Raw genomic sequence first — 18,101 nt, forward strand, 5'->3', positions numbered from 1 at the left:
TGCTTCTGGGCTACTTCACGTTTAATGAATCCCCATAATTGTTAATGAGAATTTCCCCATATATTGAGGCAAAATGAAGTATAGACCCAATCTTGTTGGAATGACACCTGACCAAGTAGCCCTAAATGCATCTCCAGAGGCACAAACCATATCAGGTTGAGGTAAGTTGTTTGGTTTATAGAACTCAAAAAAAAAAAAAAAAAAAAAAATAGACCAAACAAGTGCATTGCAGTGTGTATTATAATATGGGGGCCAGGGTTGTGTTCTGTTTCCTGAAAGAAGTGGGTTCTCTTTGCTTCACATATGAATATTTCTCATTTTTGTGCTCCTGTAAATTGTACATTTGTTGGAGAGCATAATTTTTCTCAACATGTAGGAACTGTTGGAAAAACTTCCAGGAAACATGCTTCATATTTTTCCTTATATCTGCATTGCTTAATTCATTAACCAATGAAGTGCAATATATGTTCATGCCAGAATCTTTGGTTATATGATCTCACATTATTGACATATAGTCCAAAGTAATTTCTTTTGTGAACTTTCCACAGATGTACACATGCCTCTCATTATTCCATTGCTTATATTTATAGTCTATCTGACTGTGGTTTGTCCTTAATGGAACCAGTTTCATACATGTTGAAATTATTCTGTATACCTTTTATGAGTCCATACACTCATCAAAAACTATCCTTTCTTCCAGAGTATAAATATCAGCTGTTGCTTAAAAGTATAAGTTTGAATAAAAGTAAAGTGACAGTAGCTACTGTAGTAAAAGACCCAAGGACTTAGTATTAGTAGCAAGCAAGCTTATACAGCATCAGCCAAAAAAAAAAAAAAAATTCCATTTCGCCTATCCATCCCTTCCAATCATTGTGTAGATCCAAATTCTTTACATTTCGAGGGTACAGCTCTAAAATGGTGTTTGCAGGCTGGCCGCTAGTTAGTACACCTGACTGAACCTATTGGTAACTCTCTAGGAGGCTTCTGGATCAGCTAGTGTATAATCTCGCTGCCTCTACTGTGCCAAATAGTGACTGGAGGGAGTCCGAGTAGTGTGTATGCCTGGGCCATTGTCGAGGCCACGTTATTAGCATTAGCATTAGTAGAGGCATTTGATGCAAGAAAGCAAGCTTATGCAGCATCAACCAAAAAAAAAAAAAAAAAACCCACTTCCACTTCACCCCTCTGTTCGTTCAAAATACCTGTCTAGCTGAGCCTTAAACTTATTTAGGCTATCAACCTCCACCACAAGGGATGGAAGTCTGTTCCACCAACCAACCACCCGCTGGCTAAAGGCAAATTTCCGCACGTCTATCCTACATCTGTCTTTCCTCAATTTGAATTTATGCCCTCTCAGGTGATTTTTCTGAGCTAGAGGAAGAATCCCATCAGCATTGAGCATGCTTAAACCATTCAAGGCTTTATACACCTCTATCAGATCACCTCGCTGGTGCCTAGTCTCCAGACACTGTAATTTGCAAAACTTAAGCCTTTCTTCGTAAGAGCACCCCTTTGTTCCATTCACCAATCTTGTTGCCCTTCTCTGTACTCGTTCCAGCAGCTCTACATCCTTCTTGAAATGAGGCCTCCAGACCTGTATACAGTACTCTAGATGTGGCCTGACCATTGCCTTATACAATGGAATAATCACCTCCTTATCCCTGCTAGAAAATTCCTGTATATCATTGACAATACTCCATGAGACTCCATGACAATACTCCTTGACATGTTATGTCAAGGATCTGGGTCTATTCTTACTATATGTATGCTATATCCAAAATTCTCACTACTTCATACAGCATGTCCCCCTCCTCTTTTTCTTGCCATTGAATACACCATGATTTGTCAAACTAAGAGAGCAAACTTATCTGTGAAAAGATCTTAACCTACCAAACACTTCTTAGTTCATTTCACAAATATATGTGGTCTCAGTTCTAATCTCAATGATGTCCATTTCCACTTACAGTCTGTCAAACCCCATGTACTTTTTCTGACAGAATCTTAGTTATCGGTTGATTCAACCACTGCTCCTCCATCTCAGTTGCCAAAATTATTCCCTGTATGATTCCTTTCGCCTCAAAGGTGGTACTTGTGCATATGTCCATTCTGATATTCCATGTCAGAGACTTGCTCATTTGGAATCTCCTTGTTTCAATCTTCTCTGGCTTAAAATTTCTCTACTTTGTTGTGTCAAATTCATCTGTTGTCTCTACTGTTCTCCCAACTCCACTAATAACTTGGAGCTCTTTGACTTCCTCTCTTTGCAACTTGACTTTCTCCAGTCCAACTTTCCTAACAGTGAGGTAATTTTCCTTGGTGATTTTAATGTTTACAACTCCAGCTGGTTTCCGTTTTCTAGTCACATCGACCCAGCTGGTTGAGATGCTGAGGCTTTTGCAATTACTAATGACCTAGCACAGATTGTTCATTTACCTACAAGAAAACTGGACACTCCTAACCATACAGCCAACACGCTTGATCTTTTTCTCACAAACAACCCTTTTAAGTATACGGTCGAAGTAAGAGGTCGTTTAGGCACCTCAGATCACAACTTGGTGATTGTCTCTTCTCCAATAGAGCCTGATTACTGTTTCAAAACTTCTGATGTCAACATTTGCTCAGATCATGTCAGTGAAATTATTCTTGCAGGAGTGGAATCCTTTATCCCACACTCCACTTTAAAATCTCGTCCTTTATCTAAATTTTGGTTTTCCAATAAATGTACTAAGGCTGTTCAAGAGAAGAAAATTGCATATTGTAATTGGCTTGTTTCTAATTCTACAGTTTCATTTTCTACCTATACCAAAGCTCACAACAATTGTAAAGCAGTTATTAATCAGTCCAAACTAGAGTTTGAACAGACTAAGAGTAGAAAACTTGCTTCTTGCCCTAATGGTAGCCGAGCATTCTGGTTGCTAGCCAAAGCTATTGGCCGCAACTTTTGCCCATCTCTGCTCCCATCTCTGTCAAAACCAGATGGTTCTGTTGTCACTTTCACCAAGGATAAAGCTGACCTGCTAGCATCCCATTTTTCTTCCAACTCCTGTATCAAGGATCATGGAAAAACACCTCCTACCATTCTCAACACGCTCCATTCACTGCCTCCTGTGGTCTTCCATGAAAAGAATGTCAGAAGGATTTGACGAATCTTGATGCCAAGAAAGCTCCAGGTCCTGATGGTATTCTCCATTTGTTCTCAAAACCTGTGCTCCCGAAATTACTCCTGTTCTTTGCTGCATTTTTTCACTTTCTTATTCCAAAGGTGTTTTTCCTTCTGCTTGGAAATTTGCTCATATACAGCCAGTTCCTAAAAAGGGTGACAAATCCCTCGCATCAAATTATTGTCCCATTGCAATTACTTCTACTCTTTCTAAAGTAATGGAGAAATCAATTAACCATCAATTCTTAAACTATCTATAAACCTTCAGTCTGAACAATGATTGCCAGTATGGATTCCATCAGTGTCGATTGACTGATGGTATTCTGGCTAAAGTTACCCATTTATGGACAAATGCAATAGTAAAGTTCAGTGAAACACAAGCAGTTGCTCTTGACATCCAAAAGCTTTTGATAATGTTCGGCATAAAGGTCTTCTAAACAAGCTTCCATCTTATGGTTTGCCAAACTGTTTTTTTTAATTTGGTTATCACATTTTCTCTCTGACCACTCACTGAGGGTAATGGTAGATGGCTCTCTGTCTTATAACTTCTCCACTAATGCTGGTGTCCCCCAGGGTTCAGTTCTTTCCCCCACTCGTTTCCTTTTGTATATTAATGACCTTCTTCCTTTGACTGGAAATCTTATCCATACTTTTGCCGATGATAGCACATTGCATTCCACTTTCCATTTTGAGAAACCTTGCCCTGCTCAATCAGCTTCAAATTTAACATTAGAATTAGCATTAGTAGAGGCATATGATGCAAGAAAGCAAGCTTATGCAGCATCAGCCAAAAAAAAAAAAAAAAAAAAAAAAAAAAACCCTTCCACTTCACCCCTCCATTCTTCCGAAATACCTATCCAGCTGAGCCTTAAATTTATTTAGGCTATCAACTTCCACAACAAGGGATGGAAGTCTGTTCCACCAACCAACTACTCGCTGGCTAAAGGCAAATTTCTGTACATCTATCCTACACCTGTCTTTCTTCAATTTGAATTTATGCCCTCTCAGGTGCTTATTCTGAGCAATAGGCAGTGTCCCATCAGCATTGAGCACGCTCAAACCAATCAAGAGTTTCTACACCTCTATCAGATCACCTCGCCAGTACCTAGTCTCCAGACACTGTAATTTGCAAAACTTAAGCTCTTTCTTTGTAAGAGCAACCCTTCGTTCCGTTCACTAACCTTGTTGCCCTTCTCTGTACTCGTTCCAGCAGCTCTCCATCCTTCTTCAAATGAGGCCTCCAGACCTGTATACAGTACTCAAGGTGCGGCCTGACCATTGCCTTATACAAGGGAATAATCACCTCCCAATCGCTGCTAGAAAAATTCCTATGTACCATCAATAAGACACCACGAGCTAATCTTACAGCTCATCTGCACTGCTCAGCGAACTTCATATCTATCTACACAATTAGCCCCAGGTCCTTTGCTTTGGAGTCACTGTTTCCCATATGTAGTACTTTACATTTGTGAATGTTAAACTTCAATTGCCACCTCTCAGCCCATCTGCTCAACCTTTCCAGATCCTGATGCAGCAGCATAGCATCAGTAGCGTCCTTAACAACCCTGCCAATCTTTGTATCATCTGCAAACTTGGACATTAAGCTTGATCAATATTGTTTATAAATACAGAAAACAACAATGGACTCAACACTGAACCCTGAGGGACTCCACTAATAACATTAGTCCACGATGAGCAGTGTCCATTAATTACCACTCTCTGTCTTCTGCCACTCAACCATCCCGTTATCCATATCAACAATTTGCCGCCAATGCCACACTGCTCCAATTTGTGCAGCAGTCTTCCATGTGCAACAGTATCAAAATCCTTTCTAAGATCCAAATATATAATATCAAAGTTATTCCCCGCATCCAATTCTTTTGTGACTACATCATAGAATACAATCAAATTGGTCAGGCAAGACCTTCCCTTAAGAAAACCATGCTGTGTCTGAACTATAACTGAATTCTTGTCAAGATGATCCTGCAGTGCTTCTTTAACCAGTGCTTCCATTAATTTTCCTGGAACAGAAGTTAAACTCACAGGTCTATAATTACTTGTGTCAGCCTTTGATCCTCCTTGTGAATTGAGGTTACATTTGCACTTCTCCCATCTGTGGGTACCTCCCATGAGTTCCAGGGAGCTCTCATAATTATGGCTAATGTATTGCTTACTTCCTTTGCTGCCTCCTTTAATATAACTGGATAGATCCCATCCACCCCGCCTTTCTTGTATTTATCTTCAACAATTTCTCCTACATTTTACTCTCAATTATTACAAGATCATCTAGCTCACTGCCAGTGTTTACTTCATCTATCGCATTCCCCTTCCTGAATAACTCCTCATGTGTGAATGTCGATGCCAAATATTCATTTAGTTTGTTAGCTACCTGAGCAGTATCATCAATCTGATTCATCCCCTTCCTTCTAGAGTTTACATAAGTAAAGAACTCCTTGCAGTTTTTCTTTGCATCCCTTGCCAAAGATTTCTCGTAATCTGCCTTCGCCTGCCTAACCTGCTTTGTAAATTGGTTACAGATCAACTTATATCTATCATAGGCTTTTGTGTCACATGTTAATTTATATGTATCCCATGCATTTTTCTTCTCTGCCATATGTCTCATTAGTTCATCTGACATCCATTTAGGCCCGAACCTTGAACAATATTTCTTAGTTGATATGCAAAGCCTAGTAGCTTCCAAGATAAGTTCTTTGAATGCTTCCCATTTTGAGTTTGCTGTTTATAACATCATTAGTTGGTCCCACTGTATAGAATTTAAATAATGTCTCAGACCATCGTAGTCGCCTTTATGAAAGCAATAACCCTTCCCTTTACCCCTGATGGTAGTTACCTCCTTGAGTAAATCCCACTTCAGCACACTGTTATCACTGCCACCTAGTTGTTCCTGTATCTGCACATTCTTAATGCATGAAGAATCACTACTGATAATCAAATCAAGAGTATTGCTCCCTCTAGTTGCCTCCCGAACATGCTGATTTAGAAAATAATCATCCAATAAATCCACAAAAGCCTTGCTAATGTGTGAGTGACGAACCCACAAATTCCAGTCAATATCTGGGAAATTAAAATCCCCCATTATAAGACTCTCTGATTTACTGGCCCACTCTATTTCCCTGTACAGTTTCTTATTATACTCATCAGAGTCATTAGGCCTATAGCACACTACTACTCTCAATTTTGATCTGCCAATGCTTATGTCACACAAACTGACTCGACACTGCCCTGTCCAGCGATGTCGACTGGCTTCACTTCCTTGGATTTTATATGTTGCTTAACTAATAGCATAACCCCTCCTTCCTTCCTGTCCTGTCTATCCTTTCTGTACACATTTTACTCCCCAAATTCCAGTTCTGCATTCTTTATATCTGTGTGACACCACGTCTCTGAAATCTCCACAATATCTGCCTTTGATGTTTTGAGCAATACCTCAAATTCATCAAATTTATTTACTAAACTCCTAGCATTGGTGTACACGCAAGTATACATGCACCTGTTCTTTTTCTTAGCTACCCTAACACAACCCATGTGTTTACTTGTACCCCAATGACTCCCAGCAGTCTCTGAAATATTCTGCATCTTATTTTCCAAGCTGCTGCTCATTCCAATAGCAGCAGTGCAAGAATCACTTTCACCTCTGCCAGTGGCTACTGTTAATCTATTAGTCCTTGTATCCCCCCAATCTAGCAGTTTTCTGACCCACCTAACACTGCCTTGATAGCATCAGCAAACATTCTTGCACCCTTTCTATTTAAGTGTATCCCATTCCTGTAGAAGCAGTCTCTCCTGTTAACAAGTACAGACCAGGCTGAAAAAAATTCTACCCCTTGAGCTTTGCACAATCTTTCCAGGGCTGAATTGATCAACAGGACTCTCATCATATACTCCCTCCTATCGTGTCTGGGCAGAATTGCAGTCACTTTCAAATTCAGCTCTAATTCACAGCTTTTTTTCAACAGTGACCTGTACTTGTTAAGTAATTCCGCCGGTCTCCTACTCTTTATCATTAGTGCCAACATGTACAAGTATATCTCCTTTTGTGCCCTTAAAAGATGATATCTGCTCTACAACATCATTAACCTTTGCCTCTGGCGGACATACCCTGGTCCTGCTCCACCTATCCTTTTTACAAAGCATGTTTCCTGTTTCCCTGACAATAGAGTCACCAACAACTACTAATTCCTTTGGGTCCAGTGCATTCTGCCTTGGATATCTCGAATTGGAACTTCTTGGAACTTCTCGAACATCCGCTACCAATTCCTTAAATGTTGATCTCCAGTGGGACAAAGAGAACTTAGTTGATTTCAATCCTTCTAAAACTCAATGCTCTCTAATATCTCACAAAAAGGATTCTTCTACTCCTAAGCTTATCTTTGGCGACACTCCGATTTCTAGGCAAGATGATATATCTCTTTTGGGGATTATCCTGACTTCTAATCTTTCTTAGCACAAGCACATTACAAATATTGCTTACTCTTCATCTAAAAAACTTGGTTTTCTCTTTCACTTTCGGTATTACTTTTCTTCCAAACAGCTATTCACTCTGTACAAATAGCAAATCTGGCCTACTATGGAATATTGTTGCCACATCTAGGTTGGTGTCCCCAAAACCTTTCTCAGGCTTCTAGATTCCATTCAAAAGAGGGAAGTTAGGTTAATTAATGACTCATCTCTAACAGAGTCTCTCCACTGTCTGTCTCATAGACATACTGTTTCTGCTGCATGTCATTTCTACAGATACTTCCATGGGCACTGTTCTTCTGAATTAGCTTCTATAATTCCTGCTCCCTCTTTCAAAACAGTTTGAACACGTGCTACTACCAGCCAACATCCATTAACTATCCAACTTCAAACTCACAGAACCAACTTTTCATCTTCGTTGTTTATTCATTCAACCACCATTTTCTGGAACAAGCTTCCTTCATACGTATTTCCTGAAAATTAGTCTACAGAAGCTCAAGTCTAATGTCAACAAATATCTTCTTTCGTCTCCTCAACCTCCAACCCATGCATGGTACTAAGTACTATAGGTTCTAATACCTCTTGTGTTTGGGGTGTTCATAAAAAAAAACAAAAAAAAAAAAAAAAAACAATTAATTATTTAAGTTTGATGTGAACTCCTGGCCTTTGGCTTTGACAGGACAGTTACAACTTTACTTACATCTATTCACATTGTATTCATCTAGTTGCAATAAAGATTTTCTCTGTCTCTCGCTTTCTCTCTCTCTCTCTCTCTCTCTCTCTCTCTCTCTCTCTCTCTCTCCCTTGAATTTATTCAAGCTATCCACTTCCATAACATCAAATGGAAGTTTGTTCCCACAATCAACCACTAATACCCACTAGCTAAAGACAAACTTTCACACATAATTTCTGCAACCATCCTTCCATAGTTTAAATTTATGCTCCCTCATGTGCGTAGTCTGAGCAAAAGGAAGAATCCCATCAGCATTGAGCTTGCTCAATCCACTTAATGCCTCTAACACCTCAGTCAAATCACTTGACAGGTGCTGTCTCCATTTGCGGTCTCCATGCTGCAGATTGCAGAACTGAAGCTTTTCTTCATAAGAAGAAAGGCTCCTTATGAAAAGAACACTCCCTTTGTTCCCCTCACCAATATCATTGTCCTTTTCTGTACCCACTCCTGCAGCTCCACATCCTTCCTAAAATGAGACCTCCAGAACTGTATGCAGCACTCAAGATGGGTCCTAACCATTGCCTTATACCAGTGTTTCCCAAATTGTGTTCTGTGGAAAGCTGAGGTTCCATGAAGTGAAAGTGCAGGTTCTGCCAGAAAAAATGGTGGGGGGGGGGGGCATTAGAATAACATATCAAGGCTAATAATCTTTCTCAAAAGGAATTAAATATATTTTTTAATAATTTTAATTTAAGAAATTGCAGCATGTTTCTATCTTAATCAAATTAATGTATGAATATATATAGTAATTTGAAATGATAAATATAATGTTGTTTAAATAAGAAAAGATACAAACTTTTGGCAGTATTATGCGGTACCAGTTGAGCAGTCTGTAGTGGAAGGAACGTTGATTACAGGATTCTGTAATATGAAAGGGTTCCATGTCCAAATTAATTTGGGAACTGCCTTATACAGTGGAATAACCACCTCCTTATTCCTTCTAGCAAATTCCCCTATATCATTGATAAAACCACATGTGCTGTTCTGGCAAACTGTTTGCACTGCTCAGAGAACTTCATATCTGACTGCACAATTACCACCAGGTCTTTTTCATTTTCCGCTACCCTGAGTGTAGTACCACACTAGTCTGGGATTTCTGATACTCATATGCAGTAATTTGCATTTATCAATGTTAAACCTCAATTGCCATTTCTTAGCCCAGCTGCCTAATTTTATTGGAATATTAGTTTCAAATAATTTTTTTATTTTAAAAATAAAAAATTTATTTGAAAAGAGCTTTTGAGTTTATGGAGGAAGGGGACATCTTTAAGAATATATGTATGTAATTTGAAATGATAAAGATAATATTGTTTAAATGAGAAAAGATACAAACCTTTGGCAATGCCGTACTATGCTGTACCGATTGAACAATCTATAGTGTAATGAAATGATTTTTATCTTTTTATTTGTTTATTTTTTTATTATAGCACCAGTTGCACCTAAGCCAGAAGATATGGTGTTTACTAATTCTACTCATCTGGTGCTGCACTTGTCTTCCTGGCAAAGTGGCGGGTGTCTTATAAACCGTATGGTAATTGAATATCGTCCTCACAGCCATACACATTGGACTCTTCTAACAAATCGTGTGACTGCAGAACAGCAAAACCAGTTAGCAGTGTCTGACTTAAGTCCTGAGACTTGGTATGTAGTAAGAGTGACTGCTCATAATGCTGCTGGTTCCACTATGGCAGAATATGATGTTTTTACTCTTAGTACCTCTGGAGGTAAGATAGAACTGTTTATTAATTTCCCTAACTATTCCTTAAAGTGAATAAAGTAATTAAATAATAATTAATTAAGTTGGCAAGTAATTAAGTAATTAAGTTGACAAAATGTGGCTTATAAACTCAAGATTCTAAGAACTTGTAGATTACAGAAAAATAACTCATTCTACAAACTGGAATATCAAGTACTGCAAGATCAAAAGATTAGATTAGTATTTAAATTAGGATTAGCAAAATTAATATTTTTTTTGTTGCTGTTGTTTTGTTTCAGATCAAGCAACTAATGAATGAAGCCCATAATTTTTTTTTTTATTCAGAAATATTAGAAGTTAGCATTTTTCACATGTAAATGTCTCTCCCCCCCCCTTTAATCTTTATACATACTTGTTATATGCAATCTTTTGTTAATTAGTCACACATGACAAGTATTTCACTCGCATGCTAGCAAGACTTTTGTGGATTTATTGGACTATTGCTTTCTACAGCAACATGTTCGAGGGGTAACCAGAGGGAGTAATACTCTTAATCTGATTATTAGCAGTGATTATTCATGCATAAAGAATTTACAGATAAAGGAATCTAGTGGTTCCTTTATCTGCAAACAATGATCACAGTGTACAAATGTGGGATTTATTTAAAGATGTAACTACCATCAAGGGTAAAGGGAAGGGTTTTTGCTTTCGTAAAGGTGACTACAGTGGTCTCAGACAGTTTTTAAATTCTATACAGTGGGATCAACTGATGATGTTACCAACGGTGAATTCTAATTGGGAAACCTTCAGTGACTTAATCTTGGAGGCTACTAGGCTTTTCATACCAACTAAGAAATACTGTTTAAGGTTTAGGCCTAAATGGATGTCAGATGAATTAATGAGGCTCTTGGCAGAGAAGAAAAATGCATGGGATGTATATAAGTTATCACGCAACACAGAAGCCTACAGCAGTTATAAGTTAGTCTGTAATGAAGTCACAAAGGAGGTTAGGCAGGCAAAGGTAGAGTATGAGAAATCTTTGGCAGAGGATGCAAAAAAAAAAAACATCAAAGAGTTCTTTACTTATGTAAACTCTAGAAGGAAGGGGATGAATCAGATTGGTTCACTTAACATAGATGGTTCTCCTATTGGCGATCCTGCTCAAATAGCTGATAAACTGAATAAGTATTTTGCATCTACATTCAGAAAGGAAGTGTTATTCAAGGAGGGGAATGCCAGAAGTTTATCAAACTCTAACAGGGAGCTAAGTGATTTTGTAATAACTGAGAGCAAAGTGAGGATAAATTGTTGAAGTTAAACATAAAAAAAAGGCACTTGGGACAGATGGAATCTATCCAGTTATATTGAAGGAGGCAGCAAGGGAAGTAAGCAAACTCTTAGCCATAATTATGGGAGTATTCTTAGAGTCAGGGGAAGTCCCCATGGACTGGAGATGTAAAAATTATCCCCAATTCACAAAGGGGGTTCAAAGGGTGACACAAATAATTATAGATCTGTTAGTTTAACTTCTGTTCTGGGGAAAATAATGGATTCGCTGGTTAAAGAGGTAATATAGGTGCACCTAGACAAGACAAGACAGCAGTAATAGTTCAGACACAACATGGGTTTGTTAAGGGGGAAAGTCTTGTCTGACCAATTTGATTGAATACTATGTATGATGTGATCACAAAGGAAATGGATGTAAAAAATAATTTTGATATCATATACTTGGTTTTCAGGAAAAGCTTTTGATAATGTTTGGAGTGGTATGGCATTAAGGGCAAGTTCCTGTAATAGATAAAGGGATGGTTGAGTGGGATGCAGCAGAGAGTGGTAGTAAATGGATACTGCTCTACGTGGACTAATGCTATTAGTGGGGTCCCTCAGGGTTCGGTGCTGGGCCCATTGTTGTTTTGTGTATTTATCAATGATATCAAGGAAGGTATATCAGGCTTAATATCCAAGTTTGCAGATGATACAAAGGTTGGCAGGGTTGTTAATGACAGTAAAGACAGTACACAACTGCACAGGATCTATAAAAGTTAGGCAGGTTGGCTGAAAAGTGGCAACTGATGTTTAACATTGACAAATGCAAAGTACTGCATATGGGTAGCAGTAACCCAAGAGTTATGTACCAACTGTATGGTACTACACTCATGGAGGTGGAGAATGAAAAAGATCTGGGGTAATTGTGCAATCAGATATGAAGTTCTCTGAGCAGTGCAGATGGGCTGCCAGAGCAGGTCATGAAGATTTGTCAATGATATACAGGAATTTTGCTAGCAGAGACAAGGAGGTGATTATCCCTTTGTATAAAGCAAAGGTCAGGCCACACCTTGAGTACTGTGTGTATGGTTCTTGAGGCCTCATTTTAGGAAGGATGTAGAGTTGCTGGAACAAATACAGAGAAGGGCAACAAGATTGGTGAGAGGAAGAAAGGGATGCACTTATGAAGAAAGGCTTAAGTCCTGCAAGTTGCAGTGGCTGGAGACTAAGCACCTGTAGGGTGATGTGATTGAGGGGTATAAGGTCTTGAATGGTTTGAGCAGGCTCAATACTGATGAGATACTTCCACTTGCTCAGATTAAGAACCTCAGGGGGCATAGATTCAAATTGAGGAAACACATTTGTAGAATAGATGTGCGGAAGTTTGCCTTTAGCCTGGGTAGTTTATTACTGGAACAGACTTCCATCAGTTGTTGTGGAAGTTGACAGCTTAAATAAATTTAAGGCTGAACAAGACAAGCATTTGGAGTGACTGGATGGGTGAAATGGGAAGTTTTTTTTGGCTGATGCTATATAAGTTTGCTTTCTTGCATCATATGCCGCAACTAATGCTAATTTCTTATATATATATAACAGTCTTGAAAAAAAAAAAGTCCTGTAGGCATCAATTAAGCACAGGCTTCTTCAGTAGCAGCTTGCATATTAAAAGTAATAAAGAAAAAAGAACAATGAATAACATAGGGAAGCAATAATGAATCAGTGACATATGTTCTTCAAGTGACAGTGCGTAATAATATGTACCAGCATGCAATCACTCATAAAGCTGACATAATATTTTCTGTTGGAAGACAAATTTGTTTCATGAATTTATTTCCGAAAAAAAATTCTATTTAAAAACCTTCAAGCATTGTTACCATTTTATATCAGTAAAAAGCTATTTAATAATGTTAGTCTTTTTATTTCTTCCAGTGGCATGCAAAAATTGTTATTTTTGTTGTAACTTATTTTTGACATACAAGATGGAAAAGTTTTACCATTGCTGATATAGAGATACTTTAGAAAGCCAGACCTTTGCAACATCTTTGTATTACAATGCTGTTGCATCTTTGTATTACAAAGCTGTTTCAAAAGTTGAAATTCTTTGGATTCCAGGTTGAAACTATTATTACCCAAGTTCCTTCAGCAACAGCTTATTCCTCATTATCACCTTCTATCAGCCTACTGAATGCATCATCTGACTCATTACATTTAAAATGTTACTTTATTCCAATTTATTACATTTAAAGTACCACTACCTAGACTGAAGTCTATCCGTGGCTATTTCATAAATTGTATTAGACAAGAGAAGTTATTAGAACTAAAATAAGTAATTAAAATAAAATAATTTAAAATTAGAACTTTTTAGCTTTCAAACAGAAGATGTGTGCCATTTTGCCCCAAACTAAACGAAATATTACATATGATAAAAAAAGCTCTCAACCATCACAGTGAGTTGGGTTATCATGCCAGCCACTGGGAAGTAGGCCTCTACTGTCCAGCTGCTCTTAAAATCATCCTCCACTAGAAAAATTTAAAAATATATTCATTAAAATAAGAAAACTGTCTTCTATCAGTAAACAGGATCCACAAATTATCCTAATTTAATACTTCAACTGATCTTTCTAAATAAGATCTCAAGTCAACATAATTGTTGCATTCAAACATAATATGAGCAGAATAGCATTAGTAGAGTCATATGATGCAAGAAAGCAAGCTTATACAGCATCAGCCAAAAAAATAAAAAAATAAAAAATTCCACTTCACACCTCCATTCGTTCGAAATACCTGTCCAGCTGAGCCTTATATTTATTTAGGCTATCAACTTCCACAACAAGGGATAAAAGTCTGTTCGAACAACCAACTACCCTCTGGCTTAAGGCAAATGTCCACACATCTATCTTACATCTGTCTTTCCTCAATTTTAATTTATGCCCTCTCACATGATTATTCTGAGCAAGAGGCGAAATCCCATCAGCATTGAGCATGCTCAAACCATTCGAGGCTTTATACACCTGTATGAGATCACCTCACCGGTGCCTAGTCTCCAGACACTGTAATTTGCAAAACTTAAGCCTTTCTTCATAAGAGCAACCCTTTGTTCCATTCACTAATCTTGTTGCCCTTCTCTGTACTCATTCCAGCAGCTCTACATCCTTCTTGAAATGAGGCCTCCAGACCTGTATACAGTACTCAAGGTGTGGCCTGACCATTGCCTTATAAAAGGGAATAATCACCTCCTTTTCCCTGCTAGAAAAATTCCTGTATATCATTGATAAAACACCATGAGCTACTCTTGCAATCCGTCTGCACTGCTCAGAGAACTTCATATCTGCCTGCACAATTACCCCCAGGTCCTTTTCATTCTCTACCACTGTAGAGAATGAAAAGGACCTGGGGTTGCTCTGGGGTTGCTGTTTCTCATATGTAGTACTTTACATTTGTCAATATTAAACTTCATTTGCCACCTCTCAGCCCATCTGCTCAACCTTTCCAGGTCCTGTTGCAGCAGCATAGCATCAATAGTGTCCTTAACAACCCTGCCAATACTTTGTATCATCTGCAAACTTCGACATTAAGCTTGATATACCATCATCAATATTATTTATAAATACAGAAAACAATAATGGACCCAACACTGAGCCCTAAGGGACTCCACTAATAACATTAGTCCATGACGAGCAGTGTCCATTGATTACTACTCTCTGTCTTCTCCCCCTCAACCACCCCTTTATCCATAGCAGCAATTTGCTTCCACTGCCACACTGCTCCAATTAGTGCAGCAGTCTTCCATGTGCAACCGTATCAAAAGCCTTTCTAAGATCCAAGTATATAATATCAAAGTTATTCCTTGCATCCAGTTCTTTTGTGACTGTATCATAGTATCCAATCAAATTGGTCAGGCAAGACTTTCCCTTAACAAAGCCATGCTGTGTCCGAGCTATAACTGAAGTCTTGTCTAGATGATCCTGCAGTGCTTCTTTAACCTTAATTTCCTGGCAAAAGTTAAACTCACAGGTCTATAATTACTTCTGTTAGCCTTTGATCCTTTGATACTTTGTGAGGGGTCACATTTGCACATCTCCAGTCTATGGGTACCTTCCCTGAGTCCAAGGAAGCTCTCATAATTATGGCTAAGGGTTTGCTCACTTCCTTTGCTGCCTCCTTTAATATAACTGGATAGATCCCATCCACCTCAGGTGCCTTTCTTGTGTTTATCTTCAACCATTTCTCCTACACTTTACTCTCAGTTATTACAAGATTATCTAGCTTACTGCCAGAGTTGAATACACCTCTGGTGTTCCCCTCGCTGAATAACTCCTCATGTGTGAATGTCAATGCAAAATATTCATTTAGTTTGTTTGCTACCTGAGCAGGATCATGAACAGTTGAACCATCGATATCAAGTGGACCAATCTGATTCATCCCCTTCCTTCTAGAGTTTACATAAGTAAAGAAATCTTTGCTGTTTTTCTTTGCATCCCTTGCCAAAGATTTCTTGTAATCTGCCTTCGCCTACTTAACCTAATTTGTAACTTGGTTACAGATCAACTTATATCATAGGCTTCTGTGTCACATGTTAATTTATATGTATCCCATGCATTTTTCTTCTCTGCCATATGTCTCATTAGTTCATCTGACATCCATTTAGGCCTAAACCTTGAACAATATTTCTTAGTTGGTATGTAAAGCATAGTAGCTTCCAAGATAAGTTCTTTGAATGCTTCCCATTTTGAATTTGCTGTTGGTAACATCATCTGTTGGTCCCACTGTATAGAATTTAAATACTGTCTCAGACCATCGTAGTCGCCTTTACGAAAGCAATAACCCTACCCTTTACCCCTGATGGTGGTTACCTCCTTGAGTAAATCCCACTTCAGCACACTGTGATCACTGTGACCTAGTGGTTCCTGTATCTGCAGATTCTTAATGCATGAAGAATCACTACTGATAATCAAATCAAGGGTATTACTTCCTCTAGTTGCCTCCCGAACATGCTGATGTAGAAAACAATCATTCAATAAATCCAGAAAAGCCTTGCTAGTGTGTGAGTGACCAACCCACAAATTCCAGTCAATATCTGGGAAATTAAAATCCTCCATTATAAGACTCTCTGATTTACTGGCCCACTCTATTTCCTTGTACAGTTTCTTATTATACTCATCAGAGTCATTAGGCCTATAGCACACTCCTACTCTCAATTTTGATCTCCCAGTGCTTATGTCACACCAAACTGACTCGACACTACACTGTCCAGCGATGTCGACTGGCTTCACTTCCTTGGATTTTATGTGTTTCTTAACTAATAGCATAACCCCTCCTCCCTTCCTATCCTGTCTATCCTCTCTGTAGACGTTGGACTCCCCAAATTCCAGTTCTGCATTCCTTATATCTGTGTTACACCATGTCTCTGATATCCCAACAATATCTGCCTTTGATGCTTTGAGCAATACCTGGAAATTCATCAAATTTGTTTACCAAACTCCTAGCATTGGTGTACACACAAGTATACATGCACCTGTTCTTTTTCTTAGCTACCCTAACACAACCCATGTGTTTGCTTATACTGCAATGACTCACAGCAGTCTCTGAAATATCCTGCATCTTGTTTTCCAGACTTCTGCTCATTCCAATAGAAGCAGTGCAAGAATCACTTTCACCTCTGCCAGTGGCTACTGTTAATCTATTAGTCCTTGTATTCCCCCCAAGCTAGCAGTTTTCCGACCCACCTAACACTGCCTCAGTAGCATCAGCAAATATTCTTGCACCCTTTCTATTTAAGTGTATCCCATCCCTGTAGAATCAGTCCCTTCTGTTAACAAGTACAGACCAGGCTGAAAAAAATTCTACCCCATGAGCCTTGCACAATCTTTCCAAGACCCAAATTGATCGACAAGGCTCTCAAGTAATATAAGCCTAATCCCCCATTTATTTTGTAGGCTATGTTAGTGATTAGAAACCTCAAGTAAATATTTATAAACTAATGGAAAACAAAATAACCCCAATATTTCTACAGTAAGCATACTTTAATATCATATTAATGAAGACTTTCATAAAAGAGTATAAAAAATTAAGAAAACAAGTTCAGAAGGGAATGAAAATTAGTCTGTTTAAATGAATGGCAGATTAACTTATCACTGCCACTATAAAAATAGTTCAAACCACCACACACAACTTGTTCAAATATTTAATTATACAAGATACTCATAAAAGAGCTAAACAATTTCATGATCCTGTTTTTATTGAACTATATTAATAAAAAGATAAAAAATAGGTGGATATGATTCAAAAACAAAATATTTTGCTATCGGATTTAACTGGCCTTACATTTCCAGGTAGTGTCATTGTAAATTGGAACTGGCAACATCATAGATAAAGGTGTACTCTGCCAAATCTTTTACTGGAATGAAATCAGTTACTTAAACCCAGAGAAACTTCTCATGCACATTAAGTATGTTCGTTTCAGACGGCACCTGGGATTTCTCCCATCTCCACACTTCTCATGCAGAGCAAAAAAAGGACTGCTTTCAAAGAACAGCATCAGTGACTGAGATACAATGTTGAAGTACTGAACTTCTAGTCATCCACACATTAGTGACAAAATGGATATAGCAAGTACAGGAGTTCTTTCTATATATAGAAATAAAGAGGAATTTACCTCAGTGCTTTTTTTGTAGAATACTTCACCAGGAGTACTTTCTGGATAGTCCCAAAAATTGAATGAGGACACTCAGAAAATTACTGTTGTTGACAAAGTTTTATCTAGGCAA

General features: G+C 38.2%; 1 protein-coding gene across 1 annotated transcript in view; it reads left to right on the forward strand.

Annotated features, from left to right (window-relative positions):
* The window catches only part of LOC150080136 (cell adhesion molecule Dscam1-like), a 1,047,872-nt gene that overhangs the window by 871,173 nt on the left and 158,598 nt on the right, over positions 1–18,101 (forward strand). The window contains 1 exon segment of the mRNA XM_090381929.1: positions 9,800–10,096. Within this exon segment, the coding sequence (XP_090238055.1) occupies positions 9,800–10,096 (297 nt within the window).

Source organism: Mastigoproctus giganteus, chromosome 9 (assembly GCF_048544385.1).
Source record: "Mastigoproctus giganteus isolate SK-2022 chromosome 9, ASM4854438v1, whole genome shotgun sequence".
NCBI lineage: Eukaryota > Metazoa > Arthropoda > Arachnida > Uropygi > Thelyphonidae > Mastigoproctus > Mastigoproctus giganteus.